This window comes from Larus michahellis, chromosome 18 (assembly GCF_964199755.1).
Source record: "Larus michahellis chromosome 18, bLarMic1.1, whole genome shotgun sequence".
Taxonomy (NCBI): domain Eukaryota; kingdom Metazoa; phylum Chordata; class Aves; order Charadriiformes; family Laridae; genus Larus; species Larus michahellis.
Genome location: NC_133913.1, coordinates 2006910 through 2018450, shown reverse-complemented (window position 1 = coordinate 2018450; position 11541 = coordinate 2006910). Strand labels below are relative to the sequence as shown.

General features: G+C 66.7%; 1 protein-coding gene across 1 annotated transcript; it reads left to right on the top strand.

Moving 5' to 3' along the window:
- The first annotated feature begins 2714 nt into the window (after positions 1-2714).
- LRRC3C (leucine rich repeat containing 3C) lies at positions 2715-7704 on the top strand. Its single transcript, XM_074561811.1, has 2 exons — positions 2715-2835; positions 4878-7704. Exon 2 carries the CDS (start codon positions 4956-4958, stop codon positions 5736-5738), a length of 783 nt encoding a protein of 260 aa, XP_074417912.1. The 5' UTR covers positions 2715-2835; positions 4878-4955; the 3' UTR covers positions 5739-7704.
- The last annotated feature ends 3837 nt before the right edge of the window (positions 7705-11541 follow it).

The window sequence follows — 11541 nt, the reverse complement described above, 5'->3', positions numbered from 1 at the left end:
AGGTGTGGGGATGCCGGGCGTGCAGAGGCAGGGGATCCCGCGGGAGCAGGGGGCGGCGGGCGAGGTGCGGGGATGCCGGCGTGCGGAGGCGGGGGATCCCGCGGGAGCTGGCCCTGCTTTGCAGGAGAGCCACGCACGCACGACAGCCTCTATTTTTATCCCCGCTCCTGCCTGACTGAGCAGCTCCCTCTGCGCGGTGACATCTAATTTAGCAGCTTCCCCGCACCCCGCTGGCTCCGCACGTGAGGGGGAAGCACAATGCGACAGCTATTTTTAAACGCCCATAAATATTAATCCCTCTCCGTGATGCAGCAGGCAGCCTCTCGCTGCCGGTGCGAGTGCGGGGGGGGGTAGGGGGGGGAGTGAACCCACTCCATGGGCTCCCCAGACCGGATTCACCCACCCAGGGAACCCCGGCACAGGGGCGGGGGGTTCCCCAGGGCGGGGGATCCAGCCCCATCCACGGCCCAGGCCGGCAGCTGCCTGGACCAGCGTTTCCCCGGTGCTCGGCAGGGCTGTTCCCATACGGATTCCCATATGGATTCCCAGGCCTCGCTTGCTCCCGGCCTCCCTCCATGCTCCCCTCCCGCTCTCCCGGGCTGCTGGTCCCGCTGCCTGGTCGATACCGCCTATATTTAGCACCGCGGTGGCAGCAAGAAGCCGGTGCTGGCTATTTTTAGCCATCCCCGGTGCGGCTGCGGGGAAGGGTCCGCGCGGGGTCGTGCTGCACTGCGGGCGCTGGGTTTTCAGGCTGGAGGGTGCCGTGTCCCGGCACACGGGACCCCCGTGGCACACAGCCCTGGTGCTGCTCCCGCTCCCGGGGTCTCTGCCCCCTGCTGCAGTGACCCACCACCTCTCCGGGTCCCAGTGTGAGCTGGGACAAGCCCCTGCCTGCCACCGTGGCCCCTCGATGCCCACAGGGCCCGTCCCATGGCAAGCGGCTGTGCCATCCAGGGCTGGCCCCGTGCTGCTGTGGCCCCAGCACTGCTCCCGCTCCGTGCACAGCTCCCAGTGGCACTGGGACCAGTGATGGGCAGCACTGGGCTTCTCCACTCCCTGGCCAAATGGGGAGATGCCAGCGAAGGTGCCCCGGAGCACTGACCGTGGCTCCCCGACTGCTGCCGGCCGTGTCCCAGGCCAGCCCTGCCCGGCGACACCCTGCCCGGCGTTGGGCTTGGCTCAGGTCACAGAATCAGAATAGTTTGGGCTGGAAGGGACCTTCAAAGGCCATCCAGTCCCACCCCTTGCCATGAGCAGGGACATCTCCAACCAGACCAGGTCGCTCAGAGCCCCATCCAACCTGGCCTGGGATGTTTCCAGGGATGGGGCATCTCCCACCTCCCTGGGCAACCTGGGCCAGGGCCTCACCAGCCTCAGCGTAAAAACTGGGTCCCAGCCCCAGCGATGGACAGACCGGCTGGGACACCCCGAGCATGGACCTCATCGGCAGCCCCACAGCCACTCCGTACTGAAAGCTGCCCCGGCGTGTGCCGACCCTCCATCCCTGCGTGTGCCGACCCTCCCTCCCGGTGTGTGCCAACCCTCCATCCTGGCAAACCCTCGCTGGCTGCAGCACCCCGAGGTGTGGAGCCTGGAGCAGACTGGAAAACCACTTCACTTCCAGCTTGGCCCCGTCCCCGTCCTCTCCGCCTGGGTGCAGCTCCCCGGGGAGCGCGGGGATCCCGGGGGAGCGTCTGGCTGCAGCCCTGCCTGGCTGCTCCTCCCCCATCAGGTTTTGTTCTCCTAATTGAGCCGAGATCCAGGCCAGGCGCCCGGTAAACGGTTTATCCTCCCTGAGCAGCGGGAGAACGTCAACGTGCAGGGCTGGGCTCTCCTTCCAAGGAGAACCGGGGACCGGGCACCTGTGGCCACCACCATCCTTTCGGCGGCACGGCAAGGGCACGGCCCCCGGCTCCGGTGCCCGGTGTCCCTCCGGGGCTCGGCCGGTGCCGGCGGGGAGCAGCGGGGGGTCGGGCCGGGGCAGGCGGAGCCCTCGCCCCCCGCGGTGGTCCTGGGCGCACCGGGACCGGCCCGGCCCGGTAACGGCGGCCGCTCTCCATGGTCCTGACCCGGCCCCGCCGGTGCCCCGGGGCGGCGGAGCCCTGCGCAGCGCCGAGCCCCTGCCCAACCCAGGGACCCCCGGCCCGGGAGGCTCGGGGCTGGGCTGGGGGCCTGCTCCGTCCCCCACGGGGGGGCGGGAAGGCTGCTGCCCGCCTGCTGCCCGCCGCGGCTCGGGTTTCCCCGAGTAAGCGATGCCGGTGGTGAGCGGGGCGGGGGCGGGCGGGAGGGGACACCGTGGCCCCGCCGAGGAGCGGGGGGAACCTGCTCTCCCCAAGGGGCCGGGGAGGGGCGGGGGGTCCCGGGGCTCTGGGGGTCGGCGGGGGCAGAGCCGGGGGGTGCACTGCGCCCGGTGCTGGGGGCACCGGGGGGGTGCGGGGGCACCCCTACGCGGGGTCGGGGGGACGCGGCGGGTCGGGGGGGCGCGGTGCCCCCCGGGAGCCACTGTCGCCGGCTTCCCCGGGCTCGGGGATCCCGGCAGCTCCTCGCCGGATCTTCCCGATTCCCCCCCCGCGGGCTGCGGTCCCGGGGCAGAGCGTCTCCCGGGGGCGGGTGGCCGGAGAGGACCCGTGTGCGGGGCCGGGGGTGCTCGGCGCTGCACGGCCCCCCCCGGCGGGGCGGGCCAGGGGCGGGGAGCCCCGGGGAGGCCCGGGCGGAGGATCCCGCCCACCGGCCCCGCCGCCGCCGCCGGCTCCGGGCCCGCCGCGCTGCGCGGGGCGCGGCCGCTCCGGCCCGGGGCGCGGGGCCGCTCCGCCGCCGCGGGGCTGCGCACGGCAGGTGAGTCCGCACCGGGACCCCCCCCCCCTCCCCGGCCCCGGCCCCGGGCAGGGCGGGAGCAGGGGAGGGGAGCCGGGGGGGGTCCCCGGCAGCGCCGCGCCGGGCTGAGCTTCCCCCGGGGAAGCACCGGGGCTTCCCTCGCCCGCACCCCCCCCGGTGCCGAGCGGGGGCCGGGGGGAACCCCGGGCATCCCCGGCCGCGCTGGGCGCACGGCGGATCCTGCCGCCCCGCACAGCCCGTCCTGTCCCCCCCTCGGCACCTCAACCGCCCTCCCCGGCGCTGGCGGCGACCCCCGGGGTCGGGCTGGGGACCCCCGTGCCCCGCTGTGGGCTGGGGACCCCGGCGTTGGTCGCGGGGGGGGGCTGGTCGTGCCCGTCCTCGCTGCGGTGCGTGGTCCGGAGCACCCTGGGCTGGGGACCACCGGAGCCCACCGGGGGGCCCTGGGGAGCCGCATCCCACCCGCGGGGGTGACCCGGCCCCCCGGGTCCCACGGACGAAGCACCCTCTGTCCCGGGCCATCGGCCCCCAGCTCAATCCGGTGGGATTCCTGTGGTGCCCGGCCCTGCGCTCGCCCCCGGCAGCGGGAGGTTGGTCCAAAGGGTTCGGCGTTTGCCCCAGGTTACTTCTGGCAGACTCGGGGGGCCGGTACCCCGAAGTGCCAGTGTGGCGCTGGGGTTCCTGGTGTCCTTCAGCTGCTCTGAGTCCTGGTCCCCGCTCGGGGGCCATGGGGAACCCGGGGGGGCTGGCAGCGCAGGGGTCGGCTCTGCACTGCCGCGACCTTGGGGTGTTTCGGTGCGGTTGGGCTGCGTTACGGTGCCCAGCAGTCGGGGTGCTCGCCCGGGCGGGGGTCCCGGCTGTGCTGTCAGGGCCACCCTTGGGTGGGCACCTCTGCCCCTCGCTGGGGAGCCCTGGTCAGCCCCCAGAAGTGGGTTTGCTGGTGGCAGGGTGCCCAGGGAGCTGGGGGTGGTGGGAGCAGCGGGCAGGCTTGCCCAGGAGGTGCCCGGGTGGCACAGCACGGGGCTTTCCGCAGCACGGAGCTTTGCCTGACGGGGTGCCACCGGGTGCCCTTTTACGCCCCTGTCTTCAATCCTGGGATGGTGGGGAGAGCTCTTGCATCCTGCTCAATGGCTCTGCCATTGTGGCCCTGCTGGGGACAGTCGGGGGCCCCTGGATGCGGCGGGACCCACGTCTGGGAAAGCCGGGCAGCGCGCTCGCGGGGCTCGGACGTGGCCCTTATCTGCTGCCACCACCCTGGGAACTCGCTACACGCTCAGCTCCAGTGAATTTCCTTTTTCTGTTTTCGTTTCTTTCCTGCTGACGTTTTTCCCCTCCGGAATAAAGGGCTGGATGGGGACCATGGTTACCGGGTGGTATGGGCAGCCGGGCCCCGCGCCCAGGGTGGCACCGGGCAGGGGACAGTGGTGTCTCATCACCCGCCTGTACCCGTCCCCTCGAAAGGGGAAAACCTGACGTGTGTCTACGTGTGCCCCGGGCGCTGCTGGGGAGCGGGAACCTGCTCTGCCTCTGCCCACACATGTTTTCCATCGCGTTCCCCAGGGGCTGCCTGCAGCGGCTGCTTGCCTGGAGCCAGGGCTCGCCCACCGGCGCGTCCCGCCGGCTGCCGCTGCAGGATGGGTTGGTCTTCAGCGAGCGAGCGACCAAACTGCCGGTGACCTTGGCGGGGCGGGAGCTCACCCCCGCCTCCGGCTCAGCTCGAGCCGTCTCCGTTTGTTATAGCCCAGCTGCCGGCACGCAGGAGATGTGCCTTCGCTCGGCCCCTTGGGGCCTGATCCTGCCGCGGAGGAGCCCTGAGCGAGGCCGCTCGGGGTAGAGGATGGGGGAAAGTGGGAGCCATGCCGGCTGGCCCTGTCCCCGTCCCCGTCCCTGTCCCCATCCCTGGCCCTGTCCCCATCCCCGTCCCTGTCCCCATCCCCATCCCACGGCCAGGCTGCACGGGGAGTGACGCTCGCAGCTGGCACAGCAGCGGTTCTGCCCCTTGGCATCCCCTTTCTGACACTGTCCCTTTGCGGTCTCTGTCTCAGATGCACCGAATCCAGCTGAAACCACCGCGGGTGAGAGCCGTTGGGCCAGTGGCTGCGTGAGAAGGCCAGCGCGGCACCATGCCTGCGGCAGAGCGGGTCCCCCTCCGCTCGGTGACCATGTGGCTGCTCCTGCAGAGCCTCCTCCTCCTGGCCTCCTGCCTCCCCTCAGCCGCCGCCTTCCCCAAGGGCTGCTACCCCTCGGAAGAGGAGGGGCTGAAGACCTTCCGCTGCAGCAACGCTCGGCTGACCGAGGTCCCCAGGGACATACCCAACGACACCAACAAGCTCTTCCTGGACTCCAACCGAATCCCCTTCCTGCCCCGTGACGCCTTCCGGGACCTGCCGCTCCTGCTGGAGCTGGACCTGTCCCACAACGCCATCGCCAGCGTCGAGAGCGGGGCTTTCCGGGGCCTGGCCGAGCACCTGCACTCTCTGGACTTGTCTTCCAACAGGCTGGTGTCGGTCAGCAAAGACGCCTTTAGCAACCTGAAGGCCAAGGTCAACCTCTCCAACAACCCCTGGCTGTGTGACTGCCGGCTGCAGGAGCTGATCCGCACGGTGGACCTGGCGGCCGGCTCCTCGGGCGGCATCGTGTGCCACTCCTCCGCGCAGGAGGAGCACGTCGGCAAAGCCTTCCTGCAGGTCATCGCCGACACGGACTTCTGCAACGTGTACAAAAAGACGACGGACATCGCCATGCTGGTCACCATGTTCGGCTGGTTCGCCATGGTGATCTCCTACCTGGTCTACTACGTGCGGCAGAACCAGGAGGATGCCCGGCGGCACCTGGAGTATCTCAAGTCCCTGCCCAGCAAGCAGCGGAGGTCGGAGGAGTCGTCCACCATCAGCACCGTGGTGTGAGGCACCGGCATCCCGCAGGACACGGGGATGCATGGAAGAGCTGGGGATCGGCCGCTCCACAGGCTCGCCATGGCTGCAGGAGCTGCGGGGAGCCGCCGTCGTCGCACAGCAAGAGTCACGGATGTTTTTTCTCCCCGGGGAAGCGCCGTCTGGCAGCAGGAGCTGTGGTCAGCGAGTGCCGGGCTCTGGCGCAGCGAGGGGCGAAGTGGCCGCGGTCGGGGGCGGTTATCGGCGCCGAGCACAGAGCGGCTGCAGCATCCGCCCGCTGCCTCTGCGTTACGAAGGACCGGAGAGACCCCGAGCATCCCCCGGCACGCAGTTTTTTCTCCGACCGACCTGGACATTCGGACTTCATTTAAAACTTTTATATTTCCTTTGCCGAGATCCCTTGGGGCATTAACGGAATCGATGTTTTAATCCCTCCCCGGCTCACACTGGGCTGCCCGAGGGATGTTCCCGGCAGCGCCGGTGCTGGCTCCCTGCCGGGCCAGGCAGCGGGGAAGGCTGGGCCATGGGGAGGAGCGGTACGGCCGCGAGGCCAGTGTCCTGATGGGTCACTGGCCCCGGGAAGGTGACGGGCTGTGACCGCAGCCCGGTGGGACCGAAGGACGGGGCGGGAGGTGGGGACGCATCGGTTGGGAAAGGCAAGAGTCAGGTCCGGGGTTGTCCCGCGCCGGCTCTCGTGCCAGACGGTGCCACCCCATCTCCCGTCTCGGCCCCCGCTGTTCCCCGCGCCTTTCCCGGCGGAGCGAGGGGTGTAGGGGGGGGTCCCTGCTCGGAGACGGGGTGGCTGGGGGGCAGCCCCAGCACCTGCCCCCTCGCAGCGCCCAGTTTCTCTACGAAGCAAACGGGGAATAAGAAGCAAATGGGAAATGAGCTCCCCCGGGGCTGAGCCCTCCGGGGCCGCCAAGGGATGCGGGTGCTGATGGGGGGGCACCGGGGGGTCCAGGCGGTGGGTCCGGCCCTGCCGGGATGTCGGGGGGAGCGGGTTTCCCCTTGGTGCTCCCCGGGGGTGGGTGTTTGCGGACAGGTAGCACCCCCAGCAGCCTGCTCCCATCTGCCACTGCCGAGAACTCCAGCCCTCACGCGAGGACTCCCAGGGCTGCCGACCAGTCACTGTGACGGGAAGCGGGGATGGAGGGAGCCGCCGCGGCCCTTCCGCCCTCTCCCCACTCCCACGCCGCTGGCAGGAGCCTGAATCTCCCTTAAAATGCCCCAAAGTCCCTTCTTGACACTTCCAGTTATTGGGCTGCAGGTTCCTGGGGGCGGTGGGTAGAGGCCAGGCCGGGGGCGGGGGCGGGTGAGGGGGGTCAGTGCCCACCTTTGGGCGTGCGGGGTCCAAGCGGCGACTCGGAGCGAAGCCAGAGCAGACCCAGCCTCTTCCAACCGAGCGTCTGGCCCCTGAGAGAGCTGGTTTTGCCAGTTTCGCCCTTTTTTTTAAAACCAACTGAAGCGAAATTGCCTTAATTCACCAAGAGCACCAACCAAAGCTGCTTGAACACCCTCCGTGCCAGGCCAGACACGGCTCCGGCTGCCCCGGTGCTGCGGGGGCTCCGGCTCCGGCTGCTCCCGTCTCCTGGCGCCCGCGTGCCGGTGGGAGCCGTGGGATGGAGCTGGCGGGGGAGCGGCGCCCGCGCCCTTCCACAAGTGCCTCGTCTCCCAGCGCAGACCAGGGGCTCTGCAACGCACAAACGCCTCAGCCCCCAGCTCCCATCCAGGCGTCCCCCGGCCCCACAGCCCCACGGCAGCTCCCCCCACCCCCATACAACCAGCTCCGGAGAAAAGGGGCTGGGGGGGACCGGACCGAGCCACCGACAGCAGCTGCACCGCGGCCCCGGGCGCTGCTCCCCCGCGGGCATCGCGGCGTGAGGGGACACCCGGGACCGTCCGACCCAATGTGTGTTTTGTTTAAGGGACCTTTTACGTTCTTACTTTATACGACAATAAAGTTGGCTTTTACTTTGGAGCCCGTGCCCGGCGTGTGCCGTGTGTGCGTCTGTGGGGGGCACAGGGTGCTGCTTTGGGCCCAGGCGGGTGGCATCGCCCTGTGCCAGGGCCACCCCTGTCCCTGGCGTCATCCTGGCCGCAGGGGAAGGGCGACAGGCGCCCACGACAGCCCATGTCTTCCCAGAGTCGCCTCCGGCTCTGCTGGGTGTTTCGGCAACACGATACCCGCTCCCTGCGGTAACCCTGCCTTCCCCTTCAATAAATGAACACCCGGCGCCTCGGCTCCCGCAGCGCGGCTCATGTCACTGGCACGGTGCTGGTCCCTGAGCCGCGTCGCGCCGGGACACTGTGGGGCCATTTGTGGGGGCCCTGCCCTCTCCCTGCCCTCCCGTCCCCACCAGAGCAGACCCGGGCATCGCGTGGCACACGAGGAGGGACCACGGTGGCCAGGGAGGACAAGCCCTTCCCGATGCCCGCGGTCCCCCCGGTCCCCACGAGGGCCATGGCACCCGCGGTGGCCCCGTGCTGGTTCACCGGCACCTTGCCCTGGGCGGTGCGTGCCGAAGCGTGGTGCCGTGGAGGGTGAAACCCGGGACCTAACGTGGAGCGACAGCTCCCGCTCGCGGGACATTAACCTTGTTTGTCACGTGGCTGTCTCCAGACGCGGCGTGGCACGGTGCGGCCACCACAGCCCGCAGACCCCGGGCTCCCGAGCAGATGGCTGCCGTCCCCCACCCCGCTTCTCTCCCCGGGGACCCTCCTCCCGTGGCCCCGGAGCAGCTGGGGAGGGCCGGGGGATACAGCGAGACGGGCGTCCCCGGCTGCCACCGCGTCCCCGGGGTCCCACGGGTGTCCCCCCATGGGGCTGGATAACACCGAGCCCCCAGGGGCCAGCCCCGGGCCTCCTGCCCGAGGGCTTATCAGGATGGAAACCACCAGGCTCGTTACAGCCTACACTAACGAGCACAGGGGAGAGGAGGTGGATTCCGGTGGCAGCCGCCGGCTGGTTGTGGAACAGTCGCTGGCCTGCGTGGTTGGGCAGGGAAATAAAATATAAAAATATAAAAAAAAAAAAATAAGAAAACCTTATGAAAAAGTGCAAAAAGCTTCGGGCAGACAATTTGGTCTGGGACGGGCTGAATTGCACTGGATTTATGCCGTTAGTAATCTCGGATATTTAATCAGGTGTTGCAGGGAATGGGGAAGAGCAGAAAACCAGGATTAAGGGAATATTTCCAGGGGGTGCCTGTGGCCGAGCCGGGGTGTCGGGGGGGTCTCGGGGCGGGGGCGGGGGGGGTCTGGGCGAGCACAGGAGGAGGTCTGGGGCCGGCAGCCTGCCAGGCATCTCCCATCCCAAGGAGAGATTTTTCTCGTCTCTATTACCCTATCACTATTTACTCTCCAGCCGCAAGTAGCCGAGGGCAAACTCCCGCTGGGGAGCTGGGAGCCGGCGCTCGGCGGTGGCGGGTGTAGGGGGGAGCTCGGCGTTAAAGTCAACGCTTCTCCTTAAACGAGGAAATATAATCACCCGTTTTAATACTGCGTTTCCGGGTGATTCGTTTCCTGATGTACTGTAGATTTATCTGCCGGGATCAGCAGCGGGAGAATTAGCGGCGTGACCTCCTTCTGTACGGTTCCAGCACGCCGGTAAATCTCTGTTATTAACGTCAGGGTGCTCTGCCCACCCTGGAAGGTAATTACCCAGGCGGGTAATTAACTGGGCTGCCCCGGGGAGGGCCGTTCTTCCTCTGCGGGATGGAGGAAAAGATGTTACTGGGGCAAGATTTAAGAACCGGGTCCTCGTTGGCGGTGACGCCTCTTCTGACCCCGAACGCCCCGGGACCGAGCGATGTTCCCAGGGAGCTGCGTCGTACCTGGCTCTGCTGGAAATTCGGTGGTTTATTGAGTCGCTGGTGGGAGCCCGGCTGCGGGTCCGTCCTTCCAGCCCCGGCGACGGAGGCTCTGCGCCGTGGTTGCTTTTGCGGGGCGGTGTGTGTTTTAGAGGAAAGGTAAAGCAACGTTTCCCTCAGCCCGTGGACGAAGCGCGTTCAGCAGCCGCGGCCCCAGACTGCATCCTGAACTTTTAACTGATTAGATTTAGAAGGGGGAAGGAAGGATGTCTAATTGTTTAATTTCCACAATTATAAAAATATTTATAAATAATTAGGACTGATGGCAGCAATTACCCTGTGATTAAAGCCGGTCTACACTTCATCAACAGCCCTTCAGTTATGTAGCCTTATTTATTTATTTTCACCACAAAAAAAATCCATTTACAGTGGCATTGCTGCCAGTAATGAATCATACTTATTCACTGCCTGCAAAGGACTCACTAATCCGATGATGTTGCTCGTTATAGGAACGGTGCCGAGCAGAAAATGCGGTCACTGGACTTCGGCAGGAGGAAATTTAATTTCAGCGGATAGGAAACTGAAGCAGAGCTAAAAATCACAGCAAGTCTTCCCGTGCATGTGGTTAAGAGCTCAGCGTTTAAGCCGGCAGCACGCTCCCCTCCTGACTCGCCGGTCATTTTCCCTCCTCTCTGCCGTCCAAGCCGGGCGTCGCTGGGCAGAGGGATCATTTCTCTGATTGCCATTTTTTAAGGACAAGGTTGTGCCTGGTAATAAAAGAGGGGAACCTGCAAAGCTTCCCATGTCAGAAGGAAACATTGTCTTCCCAGGCACTTTTCCTGCCCCGGCAGGGGATGTGGGGCCGTCAGCACCCGTGGGCTGGGGCTGGGGCTGGTGTCTGTGCCGTGACCCCCATCCCACTGCCACCCCAGCACCCACCGCCTGCCTGCGGCCTTGCTCCAGGACAGGATTTCGGTGCCAGAAAGCAGCACAAGCTCCTTTTTCCATTTTTTCCCCTGGTCCCGGTTCAGCAGAGCGCGTGAAAATAGGTGTAATTTTACATAAAGGATTGGTCCCATCGAGGAATTCACCGCGGCTGCTGCACCTAAATCGTCTTTGCCTTTGCCACCAGCCCTCGGCTCCCGCCGCTGGTTTGACCCAGAACAGCCGATTCCCTTCGGAGTGACGTCCCAGCGCTGCTCCCGGCCCCACGAGAGCGCGGCCGCACGTGGGATTTCATCTCTCGTGACACCCGTGCTCACCGAGGCCCAGAGCTGCATCCCAGGATGTCCCCCCGCCACCCAGCCCAGAGCACCTGCAGCGTCACCGGGGGGTTACCGGGGACAGAAATGACACCCTCGATTCTCGGCCAGGCTTCGTTTTCAAGCCACTTTCCACCAGCTGGTCCAGGCTCCTGGACTAGCTCCCTGGGGGAATTCCTGGGGGATGGATTAAAATCATGGATGGGATGGGACCTTTAAAGGTCATTGAATCCAGCCTCTTGCCATGAGCTGGGACATCTCCAACCAGACCAGGTTGCTCAGAGCCCCGTCCAACCTGGCCTGGGATGTTTCCAGGGTTGGGGCATCTCCCACCTCCCTGGGCAACCTGGGCCAGGGGCTCACCACCCTCAGCGTAAAACATTTCTTCCTTAGGTCTAGGCTAAATCTCCCCTCTTTCCGTTAAAGCCATTCTATCGCAACAAACCTTGCTAAAAATCAGTCCCCGTCTTTCCCTTTAAGTACTGGAAGGCTGGGGGGGGCCTTTCCTTGAGCGGGGGCTGCCCCTGCTGTTCCCATGGCTCAGCCCCTTGTCCCAGGTGTGATGAGTTCCTGGGATGTGATGATCCCAGGGCACCTCTTCCCCCCCCCCCCCCCCATCCTCCCTCCCCACAGCCCCTCTCCTTATCTGCTGGGCAGACTGGTGTTCCTCAGCACTTTGAGGTGAGCTGCAGTGCGTTGTGCTGGCGTTTTGGGCAGCCCTGTGCCTTGTTTGACTCCCGCCGA

Coding starts and splice junctions, on each gene's coding strand:
- LRRC3C (XM_074561811.1), top strand. CDS start 4,956: ATGCCTGCGGCAGAGCGGGTCCCCCTCCGCTCGGTGACCATGTGGCTG.